Genomic DNA, 20,762 nt, shown 5'->3' with positions numbered 1-20,762 from the left:
AAATTTCATAGGAAAATATTAAAAAGAAAAATAAAGATAAGAAAGCAAGAGGATCCAAAGTCAATAATGCATTGACTCATCGGCCATGAGGATTTCAATTGAAAGCTAATAATACAAGCAGATCTATGTTTTAGGAAGAGGGGAGCTTGGAGATACCTCGCACACACGCCGAAAGCTGTGAGTATTCTTCCTGCCGGCAAACTGTTGGATGAAAGTCCCAACTAGTTTCTTCAAAAAGACACTGAAATGGACGATTTCACAAATCGAATTTTGCCTCACTCGCAACCTTAAGTTGATAACTATAGTTCATCTCCACCTTGCTCAACTTTCCAAGGATCTGAATGGGCGCCACTCTCAAGATTTGATGAAGAAGAGAAGGTGGGAGATGATCATGCTACCAGACAAGCTCAAGAAGAAGGACGAGAGCTTCTTGTTTCCTCTCTTTATTTTTTTATTTTTTATTTTTTATTTTTTATTTTTTATTTTTTATTTTTGTTTTGTTTTCGGTAAGTGAGGGTGGGGAAACCCAAACAAACCAATAAATTCAGCAGATGTAAGGTCCAAACGCGTTTTACACGAAATTTCTGTAGTCATTTTTTATACTTAGTCGTATAAGAAAATTCAATCATTTCTGGGAAATGCTACGGTAACTAGCTGAAAACGCGTCTCTCTGGACTCTCCACCGACGTATGCCTCCTCTTTAAAAAATTGAATATTGCATATGTGTCACGCCACTAAAACCATCTTCAATGGTGACCTAAAATCTAAAAATATTTAACCCAAAAAATTTAGGTTTTAGCCCAAAAATAGATTTTCTTCTCCAACCCTCCAGACCTAAAATTTTAGTTCGAAATTATCAAAGAATGAATTAATGCCTTTTTTTTATTTTTTTATTTTTAAAATTAACTTTAAAAAAAATTTACGTAGACTATACTAAATTAATTATATGAACATTTTAACCTAAAAATAGTTAAATTCCGATAAAATTGAAAAAAATCACTAAATCAATATATAAAAATCATGATAAACCATATAAACTTAATACAAACGACATTTAATAAACTACATAAACTTAGATTTTTTTTTTTTTTACTGTTAGATTTGATTATATTCGATCTAAGCCGTTGGATTCATTAAAACTAAAAAAAAATTACTTTGAACCTGGATCATTGGATTAACCAACGACCCATTTAAATGGAACCGTTGGATGAAGAAAAGTAGCCCAACGGCTACTTGATGGTCTGAAAGTGGGGGAACAACCCGATGTGGGTTGGTACAAAAATTTTGAGAAAGCCTAGCGCGTTCAGCGCATAGGCGATTAGGGAGTGGGTAGTGGGTTTCACAGCCCCCGTTTCAGTCTCAATTAATGGTGCCCATTTTGCTTTGTGGCCTAAAATTGGGCGGGTATTTGCCCTCCATTTGGGTTTTAGGTTAATTTTAGGTCATGGGTTGAAGTAAATTTTGGGAGAGAAAAAAAGGAAAACTTTAAGTTTTAGCTCACCATTGGAGATGATCTAACACAATGCCAAAAAGGAAGGGAACTAATAAGTGCTAAAGCTTTTGCTTCTCTAATTCCATATCAACAACTATTGGTGTGGGTCAATATTTAGGAGAAAATGAATGTAAATATTTTGTAATTAATAGTCATGTTTTAGGAAGGAATCGAAGGATAGTGTGTTCCTTATTGTTTTTTCATTTTGTAACAAGAATTGTATGTATTTTGATTGAGAATTATGAAATACAGAAAAGTCCAACTGTAAAATTCAATTTCGCATCAGAGCCAAAGTGTAACCCTAAAGCTCCCGCCGTACTGCTGCTGCTGCCGTGAAAACAAATATAAAAAAAAAGGGGCAAGTCTGTGGTCTTCGCCGCATCTCTGCAGCAAGCCGCGACTGCTGCGTGTGTGTTTGCCGTGCTGTGTGTGCTGCTGTGCGTGATCCATGTCGAGTGAGCAAGGAGGATCAGGGCTGAAGTTGGAGGGTGGGGCGCATGGCTCGACCAACAACTCAGTCATAGAGTACCTGTTTCATCAAGAATCTACAATTCAAATTTAACTATTCAAACAGTTAGTCCCAACTAGTTCATAGATATAATAATTAAAACAACTACACATGAGAGAGGAGACAGAAAGACCTGGACAGGAGCCTTCCTGGTTGTACTGGTCAAGTAGTTGATCATTTCGACATTAGTGCTTGCTATGGATTTCAAATTGAACAGGCCCATATATCTTGTCATTTCTATGTCAGCGCTTCTCACCGGTTTTATATTCAACAAGCTTTCAACTTCAACTAAATGCTCACAACCCCAAAAAAGTGATTCCAATGATCTGAATAAGTTTGGTAAATTTGTTAATCTTTTCAATGATGTACAATATTTTGCTTCTAACTTCTTCAACCTTGGTGGGAGCTCTGGAAGAATTTCGAGGTTTGTGCAATTATCTAACAAAAGAGTCTCGAGCATAATAAGACTTCATTTTTTGTGGTAGGCACAAAATTGGGTTACCAATTAGATTCAAATACTTCAACGAAGATAGTGTACACAGATCATTCGGAACCTCTGACATGTTGCAGTAAGACAAACTTAAGCTTCCCCAAAAAAGGGGTAAACTTGCCAGAGAGAAACTCGTTGATTGTAGAGTCTTTCCCGGCCATGCCCACATCCACCAATACCTGATTGGTGTCCATGATATAATTGGTAACAGTCTAAGTTTATTCATATCCCTAGATGTAAAGTGTAAATGAATAACCGTGGCACTGTCATGAAGAACAAGCTTTGAGCAACCAGTAAGAATAAGTTCCTCATGAGACCTCAACATGTTCATTCTTTTTGGCTTCACAAGACTTTTGCAGTCTTTTAGATTCAAGAAAATAAGTTTCCCCAAGTTTCCGATGGATTCATCAACATCAATCAAATTAATGCAATCCTTAAGAATTAGTTTCTCAAGGTTAGGGAGTCCGGACAAGTCAGATGTTGTCCTAAGGCCATGCGAACGACTGAGATTAAGAATTTTCAATCTTGTAAGAAATTGTGTCAAAGAGAAGTAATTAGTTGCTATGAATACACAGTTAAATTTCATTGAAATTTATTTTTGATTGTGTGGATTTTGAGAGAGAGAGAGAGAGAGAGAGAGAGAGAGAGAGAGAGAGAGAGAGAGAGAGATAGAGAGAGATAAGAACATACCCTGGTTCCTTTCCAAACATGTTGCAGACTGCTCTTCCGTAAGTCAAGAACAACTAGATTTTCCAAACAAAAATTGGCTGGTATTGATTTTAAAGACAATCCTCGCCAAGATAGCCATATTAAACTTTTTGGAAAATCTTTTACTTCCACTCAACTTTACATTATCAAGCAGAAGTTCAAGATTGAGCATCTCTGTAAATGCCTTTGTTTCGAAACGAACCTCATTTAATACCGGAGATGACTTTGTTGAGGGAAAGTTGAGCATGAGGCCCTTGATAGTTCTCGTACCCTGCTAACAAATAAGAGCATTGGATAAGTTACTAGTCACATGCAAAATACCATTGCAAATATATACAGATAAAGATCATGTTTCTTACCGTTAATTTTCTCGAAACGTTAAATGCATCTTTATGCCACAGTCTAGTGCGTCTTCCAGGGTCTTCAGGTGATTCTTCACGACTTATTGTCCTTCCCATGTCTTGAAGTAATTGATGCATTATTAACTTGTGGACATTAACTTCTTCTTCACAATTGTAGTTGTAAAATCCTTGTCCTTTCCCACGAAGAAACAGGCTATATGCAGGAATAAACGTTTATCATGATCTTGTAAAGAATCAAAGCTTATGCCAAGAATCTTTTGAATTTAGCCCTCAGAAATCACGTCTAAGTTGTGTAATGCATTTTCCAAACATCAATTGTTTTTCCATATAGAGAAGATCCTAGAACTTGAAGAACTAATGGAACCCCTCCACAATGTTCTACTATGGGTCTTGAAAGCTCCATGTAACCCTCTTGAGGATGGGGTTGTCCAAAGGCATGCCAACTGAAAAGCTTAAGTGATTCATACTCATGCAATCCTTCAACCTTAAACCTTACAACTTCATGAGCCTTTAACAAATGTTCATGCCTAGTTGTTATTATAATTTTACTTCCAGGATGGAACCAGTCTCGCATTCCAAGAATTGCATTGAACTGTTCCGAGTTCTCCACATCAACAAGAACAATAAGAACTCTTTTGCAACGTACAGCCCATTCGATCTTTTTTATTCCATCATCAAGGCTGTATATTTTATTCATTTTCCTCTTTTGGATATCTGAGAGAAGATTCCTTTGCAAGTGAACAAAACCATTGGCTTGTCTGGAAGTTTCCCTAATATCTGAAAAGAAGCTGCTAGCTTGAAATTTATATAAGTTCTGGTTATAAGCAATTTTAGCAATGGTGGTCTTGCATATTCCACCCATTCCATGGATGACAGTTACTCCAACATCATTTGATCCATCTTCTAGCCACATGTTTAGGCTTTCCACATAGTAACCTCGTCCAATCACATAGGGATCAACTCTTAATCTCCTATTCGTCATGTAGTCCAGTTTATTTCCAATCATTTCAACAATATCTTGGATAAACTGCAACTCGTACCTATAAGTTATTGATATCAAAATATACGAGGCACAATAAGTTCTTTCTTTTCAGACCAAAAGAAAAAACATAAGCAAGTTATTTTTTTTTATTTTTTTTTTCAAAAAAAAAAAAAAAAAAAAAAAAAAACTAAAATTTTTACAAGCTTGAGACTAGCATCTGATCTACTTGAATGAATATAGGAGAGAACGAAAATTTGCCGGTCTCTTAAAACCATCCCTCCCAAGTCTGCAACATCTCTAAGAGCTCGCCTCCACTCCTCCACCTTGTCTATCTCGTCCTTGAAGCGCTCTTCATGTCTAGTAAATGGTTCTGCAAAACTGCCCGTCTGCTTCCTGACATTTGATGGTTCCACATCATAGAAAACTGGCATAACCATGTGTCCGTCTGTTCTTTTACGTTCCATGATGATAGCAAGTTCATTCAGGCACCACCTGGAAGAGGTGTAGTCCTTGGAGAAAACAATGACTGATACTCGTGACTCTTGTATTGTTGTCTGTAGCTCCTGTTCAATGTTTGCTCCTCTCTCAATTTCATCATCATCTCTAAAAGTGTGGATTCCTGCCGAATCCAAAGCATTGTATAGGTGATCTGTAAAGCCTTTGTGTGTATCTGCGCCTCTGAAACTCAATAAGACATCATATGTGCACCTGTAAGAGGACAAAGATTTAAAGAGAGATTGGAGCAAGAACATAAAATTAAGAGAAGTTAATGAAAGATTGGAGCAAGAACATACAATATCTTGGTAGCAAAAATGTTTCCTTATTTCTCAAGCACATCTCACCTTTGCTCTCACACCTTAATGAAAATTTAAAGAGAGATTGGAGCAAGAACATAAAATTAAGGAGAAACTGGAAAATAAACAACAACATGATGTGCCCGTCTGATTTTTAACTGTTAAGTAACGCTGTTTCTCAACCAAAATGCAAATATACAGAAGTAAGATCGAGTTAAGAAGATTAAATTATTCAAACAAAATGCACTATATTAGACAAAGTGAAAAAGAAAATAAGACTCACAAAAGAAAATAAACCATGATCTCTTCTTTAACGCTCGATGATCAGCACCACAACTGGAAGGTGCCCAAATCTACGCTTCTTTTGAATAGATGCAGTCATTAATCATCACCTTCTTTATCTTTCAGGTGGCAAAACGCAACAATATTCATCGTCCTCCTGAGGAAACTCTATGTGCTTGAATAAGTAACGATCATTAAAAAAGCAGCCCTTTGGTTCGTATGAAAAATCAAGATGTGCCGGGTTCTTCTTGTTCATTCTGATATGAGGACGATAAGTATGGTCTAGACTGTGATTACACACAAAGTATTTCTGTTCCACATTTGATACTTTGGTGCTGACACATCTCCAGCACTCACATTGTGACTCCAAGGAGGTGTTTCCTGTTGGATTGTTATATCTTCACTGTTGGATCCCACACCTGCAAATCCCCCTTCTCCTCTCTCTCTCTCTCTCTCTCTCTCATACACACAGTTAAGGATCGCTATGTTCCTGATAGGAACTAATTACTTCTCCTTGAAACAGTGTCTTCCAAGACTGAACCGTTAATCTCAGTCACTCACATGGCCTTATAACAACCCCCAACTTTTCAGAAGTCCCAAACCATGAGCAATTGATTCTCAAAGATTGCTTCAATTGGTCGAGGTTCATGACTCCAAGTAACTTTCAATGGGATTGGCTTGCCCGAAGGCATGTCACTTGAAAAGCTTGAGTGTTTCATATTCACTCAGTTTTTTAATCTCAAATACTGGATAAATATCATGAACCTTTTATGTCTTGTTGTTACGGTAACTTTACTTCCCGGGTGAAAACACTATCGCATTCCAAGAATTGCATTGAATTGATTCAAATGGTTCACATCATCAAGAACTATAAGAACTCTATTGCAACCTACAGCATGCTTGATCTTGATTAGTCCTTCATGTTTGCTTATTTTCTTTACTTTCACCCTTTGGATATCGGAAAGAAGATTTATTCGCAAGCAAACCAAACCATGAGGTTGTTCTGAAGTTGCTGAATATCTGCAAGAAAGCTGCCGTTTCCTTAAAATTTTGCAAGGTTCGTCTTATTAGCAGCTTTGGCAATGGTGGTTTTACCAATTCCACCCATCCCATAGATAACCGCTGCATCAACATCACCCGAATCATTTTCTAACCATCTGTTTATTCTGTGCACACAATTATCGATTCCAACAGCACAGGGAGCAACATTTACTGCCACGCGATCCAGCTTACTTCCAACCTCTTGAACAATATCTTAGATAAACTGCCACTCATACCTACAACATATGGTCATTAGACATCAAATCATATGAAGACTACGTAATTTTTATCTAAAGAAAAGAGTAATCGATGATTGACATGAATGAGAAACGTAATTGATGATTGACATGAGTAAGAAACCTCATAATGCAGGTAGATTATATACAAGACATTGAAAAATTGAATCTTCTAAAAAATCTTGCTGCAAAGGTACATGAAAGATACTTTAAAGTTATAAACCCAAAATCCGTCAACTCCATATGGCTTTACTATCATCAACCTAATAAACAAGTATTGTTTTTTGTCAACAAACGATATTATCTACCCTAAAAGAAAGAGGGGTGGCCTTAGCCTCCAATGAGCTAACAATAATGTGCCTAATAAACGAGTTATAAAAGGTCATATATAGATAATACTTTCTAATTAAAGAAAATGTTCTGCGAAATTACCGATCTTCTAGAACCATCACTCCCAGATTTGCAACATCAGCAAGCGCTCTTCTCCACCTTGTCCATCTCGTCCTTGAAGCCTAGGTTGCACGGACACTCCCAAACCTCAAAGTGTCTGACACTCCGACATGCCGACACGCCCTGCACAAGGTTTGAACACGGTCAACAGTTTCGACACTGTAAAGACGGCCGATGCTTTTTTGTGAATATAAAAGACATAGTTAGACAGCACACTGATGGCTAGGGAATAAATGGACCCAGACTGACACATAGTTAACGCGCAGAGGTCCCTCGCACCAGCTGTAAGTCGTGCAAAAATTAAGAAAAGCATGCCTTTGCTGGGAGTCAAACCTGAGCTGCTCCCAACATTTTAAAAGTTCAGGAGCATGCTAAATTTTCCCTTTTTTCAAGTTAAACAGCTTTTTGGTTCACATGCATATCTCAAATGAGTGATCTAGACCACCAGACATACTACAGACACCAAATTATATCACGTTAAGTGGGATTTAAAGTTAGGATTATTGTCTGAAAGGGTAGTACTGAGTACTACATGCATCAACTACACGAGTTCGTAGAGCTTTCCCCTCCTTTTGTTTAATATATTCATTCAATTAACAAATCAAAGCAATAAACAAAGAGCAACAAATCCAACAAAGCCATGAGTTTATATTCAGAAAGATATAACAAGAAAGAACAAAAAGACGACACTCACCAAGATAATTGATGTTGGAAAAAGTGTGAGTGATAGAGATCCTGTGTTTATCAGTGCATTTTGGAGGGAGTTTTTTAAGCTACAAGGCTCAAAACTATGCATGAGTTCAGGTTATCACCCCCAGAGTGATGGACAAACTGAGGTTATGAATAGGTGTTTGGAAACCTACTTAAGATGTTTTATTGGAGGGCAGCCTAAAAAATGGGTGAATTGGTTGCCATGGGCTGAGTGGTGCTTCAATACATCAGATCACACTTCTGCAGGTTTTACACCTTTTGAATTGGTGTATGGTCATTCTCCACCTCATATAACTCCATATGGGAACTGCCAAATGGACTCTGTGGAACAAAGTCTTCTCGAAAGAGATAGCATGCTTGCTGTTCTCAAGCACAATCTGGAATTGGCACAAAATAGGGTGACAGTGCAAGCTAATAAAAGAAAAACTGAGAGGCATTTCAATGTGGGGGATAAAGTATACCTGAAGCTAGTTCCTTATCAGTTGTAAACATTGGCTGCCAATGTATTAAAAGCGTGAGGCGTGGGCGAGGCGTCCGAGGCGAAGCCTAGCCTAGGCGTGAGGTGTGAGGCGTGAGGCGAAGCCTTACAGGATTTAATTTTTTTTTATATTAAAAAATAATACTATGTAAAATAAACATCCATTCTCAATTTTTCATTCAAATCCATAGTCATTCAAAAGATAATATCATTTAAATTCATCATTCAAAGGTAATATCACCCAAATTCATCATTCAAAAGGTAATACAAACAAAGAAAACAATCATTCATCCAAATCATCTTCATATAAATCAAAATACAAACAAATATATAAATCATTCATCTAAATCCTCTTCATCTAAATAAATTTCTAACAATTTATTAATTAATTTATAAATTAATCCTTTAATTAATTTATTAACAATTAACCCTTTAGTGCCAATTTCTAACAATTTCTAACAATTTATCTAAGTGCCAATTTATGGCAGTGCACATGGACACAATTTATGGCAGCCGGCAGAAGCATTAAGTTTATGGTATAAGACTATAAGTGCAAAACAGTTTGGCAGCAACACAGACATAAAACTGTGGGCTCTGTCCCCTGTTTTCTATTCTGCTTCTTCCTCTCTCTCTCTCTGTCTCTCTCTCTGTCTCTCTCTCGCAGAGCACCTTCGGCCTTCCCCAGAAAATGCAAAACCAGAAAACTAAATCCCCATTAACCCCAGAAAACTATTAACCCCTTCCCCAGAAAATAAATCCCTAATTTCAGAAACCGTAACCTTTGGGATCTTGCTGACGGCGCTGGGGCTGGGCTGATGGCGCTGAGGTGATGGCGGCGTGGCGGCGTGGCGACACCGATGTTCTGAGCCTCTGGGCTTCTGGCGCGCGGGAGTAGAAGAAGCAAGGCAGAGCCGCAGAAGGCAAAAGGCAGAGGCAGAAAAATGGGTCGAATTCGAAGGTATGGTGGGTGAAGACTGAAAATCCTTACCCAAACGACGTTGTTTTGAGTTTGGATAGTTTAAAAAAAAAAAAAAAAAAAACGTTCGCCGCCTCGGCGTCTCTGGCGAAGCATTTCGCCTACTCCAGCAAAACTGAGGCGTTTGCCTCTCCGCCCAGCCTCAAGGGCGCCCTAGGCGCGCCCCGAGGCGAGTTCTTTAAAACATTGTTGGCTGCACACAGTTACCATAAACTGCAACCTAGGTTCTATGGTCCTTATGACGTGTTGGAAAAGATTGGTATGGTGGCTTATAAACTGAAATTACCTGAAGGATCAAAGATACATCCTGTGTTCCATGTAAGTCGCCTCAAGAAGCAATTGGGGGAAAGAGTAGTTTCACATGTGAATCTGCCCATTACTGCAGATGATGGTTTGATGCAGAACTTACTGCGGGCAATCTTGGCTAGGAGGATGTATAAGAAGGGAAATGCAACTGGGGTGCAACTATTGGTGCAATGGAATGGACAGGAGACAGCTGAAGCTTTGGGTCGAAATGTAGCGTTTTGGGGTCGTTATGTAATTTGTCTTTCTTTTGTGCTGTTTGTTAAGAGTTTTAGGCTGTGTGCGCCATGTGGCAGTCTTACATTGGAGAGGTTGCTAGTGCTATTAAGCTCTTTCTTTCTTGTTGCAACAGACATAGATGAAATAAAATATTAAAAATGCATTTTACAAAAAAAATACTACATTTCCTTTCTCTCGGCATTCCCTGTAATTCTTGCTTCCAGTTAAGGTTGAACTAGAGGCAGGAACTGGTATCTAACAGACACGAGCCTTCCTGCTTGTACTGGTCAAGTAGTTGATCATTTCGACATCAGTGCTTGCTATGGATTTCAAATTGAACAGGCCCATACATCTTGTCATTTCTATGTCAGTGCTTCTCACCGGTTTTATATTCAACAAGCTTTCAACTTCAACTAAATGCTCACAACCCCAAAAAAGTGATTCCAATGATGAGAACAAAATATAGGAGAGAATGAAAAATTACTAGTCTCTTAAAACCATCCCTCCCAAGTCTGCAACATCTCTAAGAGCTCGCCTCCACTCTTCCACCTTGTCTATCTCGTCCTTGAAGCGCTTTTCATGTCTAGTAAATGGTTCTGCAAAACTGCCCGTCTGCTTCCTGACATTTGATGGTTCCACATCATGGCATAACCATGTGTCCATCTGTTCTTTTATGTTCCATGATGATAGCAAGTTCATTCAGGCACCACCTGGAAGAGACGTAGTCCTTGGAGAAAACAATGACTGATACTCGTGACTCTTGTATTGCTGTCTGTAGCTCCTGTTCAATGTTTGCTTCTCTCTCAATTTCATCATCATCTCTCAAAGTGTGGATTCCTGCCAACTCCAAAGCACTGTAGTGGTGATCTGTAAAGCACTTGCGTGTATCTGCACCTCTGAAACTCAAGAAGACATCATATGTGCACCGGTAAGAGGACAAAGATTTAAAGAGAGATTGGAGCAAGAACATAAAATTAAGAAAAGTTAAAGAGAGATTGGAGCAAGAACATACAATATCTTGGTAGCAAAAATGTTTCCTTATTTCTCAAGCACATCTCACCTTTGCTCTCACACCTTAATGAAAATTTAAAGAGAGATTGGAGCAAGAACATAAAATTAAGAAGAAATTGGAAAATAAACAAGAAGATCTGCCCGTCTGATTTTTAACTGTTGAGTAACGCTGTTTCTCAACCAAGATGCAAATATACAAAAGTAAGATCGAGTTAAGAAGATTAAATTATTCAAACAAAATGCACTATATTATATTAGACAAAGTGAAACAGAAAATAAGACACAAAAGAAATTAAACCATAATCTCTTCTTTAACGCTCGATGATCTCACATGGCCTTACGACAACCCCCAACTTGTCAAAAGTCCCAAACCATGAGCAATTGATTCTCAAAGATTTCTTCAATTTGGTCGAGGTTCATGACTCCAAGTAACTTTCAATGGGATTGACTTGCCCGAAGGCATGTCGCCTGAAAAGCTTGAGTGTTTGATATTCACTCAGTTCTTTAATCTCAAATACTGCATAAATATCATGAGCCTTTTATGTCTAGTTGTTACGGTAACTTTACTTCCCGGGCGAAAACACTATCGCATTCCAAGAATTGCATTGAATTGGTCCAAATGGTTCACATCATCAAGAACTATAAGAACTCTGTTGCAACCTACAGCATGCTTGATCTTGATTGGTCCTTCATGTTTGCTTATTTTCTTTACTTTCACCCTTTGGATATCGGAAATAAGATTTATTTGCAAGCGAACCAAACCATGATTGTTCTGAAGTTGCTGAATATCTGCAAGAAAGCTGCCGTTTCCTTAAAATTTTGCAAGGTTCGTCTTATTAGCAGCTTTGGCAATCGTGGTTTTGCCAATTCCACCCATCCCATAGATAACCGCTGCACCAACATTACCCGAATCATCTTCTAACCATCTGTTTATTCCGTGCACACAATTATCGATTCCAACAGCATAGGGAGCACATTTACTGCCACACGATCCAGCTTACTTCCAACCTCTTGAACAATATCTTGGATAAACTACCACTCATACCTACAACATATGGTCATTAGACATCAAGTCATATGAAGACTACGTAATTTTTATCTAAAGAAAAGAGTAATCGATGATTGACATGAGTAAGAAACGTAATTGATGATTGACATGAGTAAGAAACCTCATAAAATATTGCTGCAAAGGTACATGAAAGATAGTATGAAGTTATAAACCCAAAATCCGTCAACTCCATATGGCTTTACTATCATCAACCTAATAAACAAGTTTTTTTTTTGTCAACAAACAATATTATCTACCCTAAAAGAAAGAGGGGTGGCCTTAGCCTCCAATGAGCTAACAATAACGTGCCTAATAAACGAGTTATAAAAGGTCATATATAGATAATACTTTCTAATTAAAGAAAATGTTCTGCAAAATTACCGATCTTCTAGAACCATCCCTCCCAGATTTGCAACATCAGCAAGCGCTCTTCTCCACCTTGTCCATCTCGTCCTTGAAGCCTAGGTTGCACGGACACTCCCAAACCTCGAAGTGTCTGACACTCCGACATGCCGACACGCCCTGCACACGGTTTGAACACGGTCAACAGTTTCGACACTGTAAAGACGGCCGATGCTTTTTTGTGAATATAAAAGACATAGTTAGACAGCACACTGATGGCTAGGGAATAAATGGACCCAGACTGACACATAGTTAACGCGCAGAGGTCCCTCGCACCAGCTGTAAGTCGTGCAAAAATTAAGAAAAGCATGCCTTTGCTGGGAGTCAAACCTGAGCTGCTCCCAACATTTTGAAAGTTCAGGGGCATGCTAAATTTTCCCTTTTTTCAAGTTAAACAGCTTTTTGGTTCACATGCATATCTCAAATGAGTGATCTAGACCACCAGACATACTACAGACACCAAATTATATCACGTTAAGTGGGATTTAAAGTTAGGATTATTGTCTGAAAGGGTAGTACTGAGTACTACATGCATCAACTACACGAGTTCGTAGAGCTTTCCCCTCCTTTTGTTTAATATATTCATTCAATTAACAAATCAAAGCAATAAACAAAGAGCAACAAATCCAACAAAGCCATGAGTTTATATTCAGAAAGATATAACAAGAAAGAACAAAAAGACGACACTCACCAAGATAATTGATGTTGGAAAAAGAACCAAGGAGGTTTCTCTTCATTTTCTCCAAAATAGGTGAGTAGAAATAGATGGGGGAATCTGATGGACATGCTCTAAGTTTCAAATTATTTTCAATGCTCCTTGGGCCTTGAATAAGTATGAAGCTGATGCTCTGGCTCAAACGAAAATTCAATATGTGCTGGATTCTCCTGTCTCTTTCGGAATTGAGTTTGATGAGTACGGTGCCTATGATTACTGAGAAAGTATTTTCCTGTCCACATTTGGTACTCTGATGCTGACATTGACACATCTCCAGCAACAACATTATTCTGGCTAGAAGGAGGTCTTTCCTGCTCGTACACAAGCTGGATTCCGAACTCCTTTATCCAAAAATCATGCATCTCCACCGAAACACGTATTTGGTCCCCATACTCCAATTCATTGTTTCCAATTTGAAAATGGCTTAGCCATAACATATCTTCCTTCTCAGTTGGAAAACCTACTGTGACTGGGGAATAGGTCCACATAAGACCCTTGGTCTGATTACTGACTTTAATCAAATGCTGAGCATTAACAAGATAGTCATCAACTGCCAAGCCCGGTTCTATTGCATATAAAACACATACATTCAAGCCTTGGATTTTGAGATTAGGATGTGAAGATGCAATAGCCGACAGCGCTGATCCATATATTGTGGTGAAGCCAAATCCATCTGGAATCTTGCTTCCAGGAAGGAAAATGCTATATACGCCACATTCATAGACTCCCTGCTTCATCAAGATCCCGCAATTCAAATTTAATTATTCAAACAGTTAGACCCAACTAGTTCATAGATATAATAATTAGAACAACTATACACGAGAGAGGAGACAGAGAGAAAGACCTGGACAGGAACCTTCCTGGCTGTACTGGTCAAGTAGTTGATCATTTCAACATCAGTGCTTGTTATGGATTTCAAATTGAACGGGCCCATATATCTTCTCATTTCTATGTCAGCGCTTCTCGACGGTTTTATATTCAACAAGCTTTTAACTTCAACTAATTGCTCGCAACCCCAAAACAGTGATTCTAATGATCTGAACAACGGTAAATTTGTTAATCTTTTCAATGATGTACAATATTTTGCTTCCAACCTCTTCAACCTTGGGGGCAGCTCTGGAAGCATTTCGAGGTTTATGGATTTATCTAACAAAAGAGTCTCGAGCATAATGAGACTCTTCATGTTTTGTGGTAGGCACAAAATTGAGTTACCAATTAGATTCAAATATTTCAAGGAAGATAGTGTACATAAATCATTGGGAACCTCTGACACGTTGCAGTAAGACAGACTTAAGCTTCCCAAACAACGTGGAAAACTTGCCAGTGAGAAACTGGTTGATTGAAGAGTCTTTCTTGGCCATGCCCACTTCCACCAAGACCAGATTGGTGTCCATGATATAGTTGACAACAGTCTAAATTTATTCATATCCCTTGATGTAGTGTGTATGTAAATAACCATGGCACTGTCATGAAGCACAAGCTTTGAGCAACCAGTAAGAATAAGTTCCTCAAGAGACCTCATCATGTTCATTCTTTTTGGAAGCTTCATAAGACTTTTGCAGTCTTTTAGATTCAAGAAAACAAGTTTCCCCAAGTTTCCAATGGATTCATCAACATCAACCAAATTAATGCAGTCCTTAAGAATTAGTTTCTCAAGGTTAGGGAGTCCGGACAAGTCAGATGTTGTCCTAAGGCCATGTGAATGACTAAGATTAAGAATTTTCAATCTTGTAAGAAACTGTATCAAAGAGAAGTCATTAGTTGCTATGAATACAGAGTCTAATTTCACTGAAATTTATTTTTATTTGTGTGTACTGAGTGAGAGAGAGAGAGAGATTAGAACATACCCTGGTTCCTTTCCAAACACATTGCAGACTGCTCTTCCGTAAGTCAAGAGCAACTAGATTTTCCAAACAAAAATTTGCTGGTATTGATTTTAAAGACAATCCTCTCCAAGACAACCATATTAATTTTTTTGGAAAATTTTCATAGCTTCCACTCAACTTTACATTATCAAGCAGAAGTAGTTCAAGATTGAGCATCTCTGTGAATGCCCTTGTTTCGAAACCTACCTCATTTAATACCGGAGATGACTCTGTTGAGGGAAAGTGGAGCATGAGGCCCTTGATGGTTCTCGTACCCTGCTAACAAATAAGAACATTTGATAAGTTACCATGCAGAACACCATTGCAAATATATACACATAAAATTCATGTTTCTTACCGTTAATTTTGTCAAAACGTTAAATGCATCTTTGTGCCACAGTCTAGTGCGTTTTCCAGGGTCCTCAGGTGATTCTTCATGAATTATTGCCCTTCCCATGTCTTGAAGTAATTGATGCACGATTAACTTCTTGTTTTTGACATTAATTTCCACAAGGCATCTATCAACCAGATGTTGAAGTCCAACCTCCGTGGAAAAATCACATTCGTCAAGGATTGTAGTTGTAAAATCCTTGTCCTTTCCCACGAAGAAACAGGCTATATGCAGGAATAAACGTTTTTCATGATCTTGTAAAGAATCAAAGCTTATGCCAAGAATCTTTTGAATTTCCCCCTCAGAAATCACATCTAAGTTGTGTAATGCATTTTTCCAAAAATCAATTGTTTTTCCATATAGAGAAGATCCCAGAACTTGAAGAGCTAATGGAACCCCTCCACAATGTTCTACTACAGGTCTTGAAAGCTCCACGTAACCTTCTTGAGGATGGGGTTGTCCAAAGGCATGCCAACTGAAAAGCTTAAGTGATTGATGCTCAGGTAATCCTTCAACCTTAAACCTTACACAAACTTCAGCCCTTAACAAATGTTCATGTCTAGCTGTTATGATAATTTTACTTCCAGGATGGAGCCAGTCCCGCATTCCAAGAATCACATTGAACTGTTCCAAGTTCTCAATATCATCAAGAACAATAAGAACTCTTTTGCATCGTACAGCCCGTTTGATCTTTACTATACCTTCATCATGGCTGTATATATTGTTCACTTTCCTTTTTTGGATATCTGAAAGAAGGTTCCTTTGCAAGTGAACAAAACCATTGGCTTGTTTGGAAGTTTCCCTAATATCTGAAAGAAAACTGCTAGCTTGAAATTTAGAGAAGTTCTGGTTATAAGCAATTTTAGCAATGGTGGTCTTGCCTATTCCACCCATTCCATGGATGACAGCTACTCCAACATCATTTGATCCATCTTCAAGCCAGGTGTTCAGGCTTTCGACATAATAATCTCTTCCAATTACATAGGGATCAACTCTTAATCTCCTATTCCACATGTTCATGTAGTCCAGTTTATTTCCAACAGCTTCAACAATATCTTGGATAAATTGCGACTCGTACCTATATGTTATTGATATAAAAATATATCAGACGAAAAGAAAACAAACGAGCAAGTTATTTATTTAATTTTTTTTTATTTGAAAAAAAAACAGAAAAGCTAAAACTTTCACAAGCTTGAGACTAGCATTTGATCTACTTGACTGAATATAGGGAGGGAATGACAAATTACCGTTCTCCTAAAACCATCCCTCCCAGGTCTGTTACTTCTCTAAGAGCTCGTCTCCACTCCTCCACCTTGTCTCTCTTGTCCTTGAAGCGCTCTTCATGTCTAGTAAATGAGTCTGCAAAACTGCCCGTCTGTTTCCTGACATCCGATGGTTCCACATCATAGAAAACTGGCACAACCTTGTGTCCATCTGTTTTTGTACGTTCCATGATGATAGCAAGTTCATTCAGGCACCACGTGGAAGAGGCGTAGTCTGTGGAGAAAACAATGACTGATACTCGTGACTCTTGTATTGCTGTCTGTAGCTCCTGTTTGATGTTTGCTCCTCCCTCAATTTCATCATCATCTCTAAAAGTGTGGATTCCTGCCAACTCCAAAGCACTGTAGAGGTGATCTGCAAAACCCTTGCGTGTATCTGCACCTCTGAAACTTAAGAATGCATCATATGTGCACCGGTAAGAGGACGAAGAAACATTCTGCTGCTCGGTGCTCATCATAGCTATTGAATAGAGTCCATCTGTTGCAGTGAATGCATGAAGAAGAGTTATTATATACAAATTGGAATGCAAATTGAGAATATATTCTCCAGCTACCAAACACATCTGATTTAACAGTGAGATGCAAATCATATTACATGTCTAATTTTGGAAGTATGTAAGAAATGATAAACATAATAATAGTGCAAGAGACACCAGTTATTCGTTAACAAGTCACAATGCAAATTCTTATTTGTTGTAAAATGTGAACAGAAAACGCGTTGAAACATTGCCACAAAATTTGGGATTGAAGAAATTGATGCAAAAACTAATAAGTTGATGTCTCTAGCAATACCCAGGAAAAAAAAAAAAATTGGTGTTTCTAGCAAGAATGCTAACTTGTATTAAGAATGAAAGTCTGATTGGAGATGGAATTTTTCATATTACTATAGTCTAAATTGGGGAAGAATTGGCACTATACTTTTGCTGCATTTCACTTTATTTACGAAACTGCCACTCTTCCGAAAACAATTAAAGTGGCAGGGTTTATGGATTTGGACTGGGAGTGGGCTGTGGCTTAAGTTTGAAGGCGTTGGTACGTAAAAAGCTAATGACACGTTATGTGTAACCCTAAAAGAAATTCATATCAAAACTTTATACAAAAATATATTTTATTAATTTTTAATAAATTAATTATTAAAATAATGACTCATATTTATTTTAAGAAGAAAAAAAGAAAAGGACTGGATCTTTTTTCATGAATGGATTTAGTTCACGTTTCTGAAAAAAAAAAATATATATATATAGTCTTACAAAACAATTTCAATGAATTTAGAGACCCATATTTATATTCTTTAAATTTATATAACATATTGAGTTAAAAATAAAGAAAAGATCACAGATAAAGTTAAAGCGTTTAATCAAAATTCAGAGAACTTGAATAAAAAACCTAAAAACTAACTAATGTTTAATTATAAAATGTAGCGCTTGAATCTAATTATGTCAATAAGGGATGATATGTGGTGGTTATTGGATAAGTTTATGATTTTTTTCATAAACAAAAGAGAATGACCCACTGTCTATGAGAAATTTTTCAGTGTAACGGTGCTTTTAAGTGTGAGTTAGAGACTTAAAACAAATTTCATAGGACAATATTAAAACGAAAAATAAAGATAAGAAAGCAAGAGGATCCAAAGCCAATGCATTGACTCATCGGCCATGAAGATTTCAATTGAAAGCAAATAATACAAGCAGAGGTATGTTTTCACAAGAGGGGAGCTTGGAGGTACCTCGCACACACCAGAGTTGTGTATTGTAAGATGCCGAAAGCTGTTGGATGAAAGTCCCAACTAGTTTCTTCAAAAAGACACTTTGAAATGGACGATTTCACAAATCGAATTTCGCCAACTCGCAAACTCAAGTTGATAAGTATAGTTCCTCTCCACCATGCTCAAACTTCCAAGGATCTGAATGGGCTTCGGTCTTAAGAGTTGATGAAGAAGAAGATGTGGGAGATGATCATGCTACCTCTTTTTATTTTTTTGGGGGTAAATGAGGGTGGGGAAGCCCAAACAAACCAAGATTTACATGAGATACTTACTGATAAAAGTCAGCAGACAATTATATATGGCTTTTCCAAAAAGTAGTCAAGGTACATGTATAATTCGCGTTTTCCACGAAAATTGAGTAATCATTTTTTCAGTCACAAAAGAGTCACTATAGAGCGACTATAATGCAAAATCTAAAGATTCAATCATAAATTTCTCTAGCCCTACGGTGTAATAATATCTTCTCCATTTATAGAAAAGAATGTTTTAGATTTGATTTTCCGTATCAAATTATGGCATGTGACTTAGCTCAAATCCTACTCTTACAATATCATTTAAAAAGATAATTAAAAAAGGGAAGTATTATTGACACTCTAAAAATCTCATTCTACATTCTTCACAAGTATATTTTTCTTTCTAAATATAGAAAGTTTCAAATGTAAAATGAGAAATTTAGAATGCCAATAACAATTCCCTTAAAAAAGATAAATAATAATTAAATTAAAAGACAATTCAATTATTAATTTTCAATGGACTTGTAAAGAGTTCATCCAACACCACGTCTCTATGGTGTCACATCCTGGCCCAGGCCCCCACCACATCCTGGGCCCATTCCACCACCGTAGCACGATATTGTCAGCTTTGGGCCTCAACCACGCCCTCACGGTTTTGTTTCTAGAAACTATTCGAGTTTTTCAACGAGAGGTTACTACCTTTGATAATGGAAATGATTTTGAAAATCTTTGTTTTGACCACTCACACTTTCTATTTTTTCATCCCTCCAGGTTCTAGTAGCATGGTTCCGTATCGACGAGAACATGTGGTACTCCCAATTTTGGTGGCATATATTGATGGTATAATTATTATCTTTGTTCACTGTACTTGTTTTATGCTCTGTATCACGTGTGAAATGGGTCCATACCCGCTCACCGTGTAGTTGTGTATATAGGCACTTTTAGGTTTAAATTTATTCACACTTTACACATCATCACATTCTATGGTTTCGTCACCTTCCCGGTGTCGCCCATCACAGCTCGATTTGGAGTCCTAGTGGACTTTTCGGGTCAAGGTGTGTAGAGAGGGCCTGAGATGTGGTGGGGGCCCGAACCGGAATGTGACATATGGCCTTTCTTCCTTAAGGAGACAAATCAATTATTAATTTTCAATGAACTTGTAACTCAAAGTTGATAAAAGCCTGCGGAGGCCCCCTCTCCCGACACCAATTGTTTAAAAAAGAAATGATTCAGTTCAGATTTGAACACAGGCAAATTCAAAACAAGTAGTAAGATTGAAAAATCCTCTTCATTAATAAGAATTAGCAAAATTGTCTAATTGGGGGCAACAATTATAGGGATCGGTAAAAAAGAAAAAGAAAAAGAAAAAGAGGGAAAAAGGAAAAGAAAAAGAAGAAAAAGTGGCGGTATGTTTGAGGCCCACACGGAAAAGAAAAAATTGGAATTTGGTTGAGCTTTCGGCCCACACCGGGAAAGGGCAAAAAGAAATGGGCTGTTTGATTTTGTTTAAAGTCTTTGAGGCCCACACGAGTTGTTGGCCTGTATGGGAATTTTGCGACTGTTACTTAAGTATTTGGACTTATGACCATTTGAGTGATAATATTTTTTTTGTCCGTCCGTTACTGCAATTGGGATATAAAAATCTCGTTCGTTTAGTGATGGGGAGCATTCATATGCTTTCTTTCCATACCCTCATGCATGTTTGAAGCAAAATCAGTTTGCCAATTCGCAAGTTAAGTCAAGTTCAGCCTAGCCAAGCTTACTTGCTTGCTTGTCCACCTAGCGAAGCCTGCATCGACATTTTCTTGTTGGCAAACTCATGTCATGTACCACCATGAGTTTGACGGAGGTTTTGGAAAATTAGTTATTTAATTATTTGGGTTTGCTTGTTAATTTAAGATTTGGGCTTAGCTCATTCAAATTAGGGTTTTTTTAGGTTTTGTTCTCTATAAATATAGCTTATAATTTAGTATGATAATAAGTTGATTAAAATGTAGTCTTTAAGTGTAGCCGTCTT

At 37.6% G+C, this 20,762-nt stretch overlaps 2 protein-coding genes and 1 pseudogene across 2 annotated transcripts; all 3 read right to left on the bottom strand.

Annotated features, from left to right (window-relative positions):
- Positions 1-2,010: 2,010 nt before the first annotated feature.
- Positions 2,011-6,907, bottom strand: LOC137727094 (disease resistance protein RPV1-like; annotated as a pseudogene).
- A 3,608-nt stretch (positions 6,908-10,515) lies between these two features.
- Positions 10,516-11,002, bottom strand: LOC137727083 (TMV resistance protein N-like). The gene is made up of 2 exons (XM_068466024.1): positions 10,743-11,002; positions 10,516-10,651 (listed from the first exon to the last, which is right to left on the bottom strand). The coding sequence occupies exons 1-2, from the start codon at positions 11,000-11,002 to the stop codon at positions 10,516-10,518; spliced, it is 396 nt and encodes a 131-aa protein (XP_068322125.1).
- A 2,077-nt stretch (positions 11,003-13,079) lies between these two features.
- On the bottom strand, positions 13,080-18,690 carry LOC137749491 (disease resistance protein RPV1-like). Its single transcript, XM_068489593.1, has 6 exons — positions 18,474-18,690; positions 16,712-17,225; positions 15,432-16,542; positions 15,056-15,349; positions 14,053-14,946; positions 13,080-13,936 (listed from the first exon to the last, which is right to left on the bottom strand). The coding sequence occupies exons 2-6, from the start codon at positions 17,203-17,205 to the stop codon at positions 13,301-13,303; spliced, it is 3,429 nt and encodes a 1,142-aa protein (XP_068345694.1). The 5' UTR covers positions 17,206-17,225; positions 18,474-18,690; the 3' UTR covers positions 13,080-13,300.
- Between the last annotated feature and the right edge of the window lie 2,072 nt (positions 18,691-20,762).

This window comes from Pyrus communis, chromosome 1 (genome assembly GCF_963583255.1).
Source record: "Pyrus communis chromosome 1, drPyrComm1.1, whole genome shotgun sequence".
Classification (NCBI taxonomy): Eukaryota; Viridiplantae; Streptophyta; class Magnoliopsida; order Rosales; family Rosaceae; genus Pyrus; species Pyrus communis.
Note: the sequence above shows the minus strand (reverse complement) of the source record. Positions and strands in the feature narration are given on the sequence as shown.

Excerpts from the sequence above, each read along its gene's own strand:
- LOC137727083 (XM_068466024.1), bottom strand. The coding sequence starts at position 11,002 with ATGTTCTTGCTCCAATCTCTCTTTAAATCTTTGTCCTCTTACCGGTGC. Across the intron at positions 10,652-10,742 it reads AAGGACTACGTCTCTTCCAG|GAAGCAGACGGGCAGTTTTG; the intron begins GTGGTGCCTGAA and ends ATCAAATGTCAG.
- LOC137749491 (XM_068489593.1), bottom strand. The coding sequence starts at position 17,205 with ATGATGAGCACCGAGCAGCAGAATGTTTCTTCGTCCTCTTACCGGTGC. Across the intron at positions 14,947-15,055 it reads GTGTTTGGAAAGGAACCAGG|TTTCTTACAAGATTGAAAAT; the intron begins GTATGTTCTAAT and ends TCTTTGATACAG. Across the intron at positions 13,937-14,052 it reads CCAGGAAGGTTCCTGTCCAG|GGAGTCTATGAATGTGGCGT; the intron begins GTCTTTCTCTCT and ends TTGATGAAGCAG.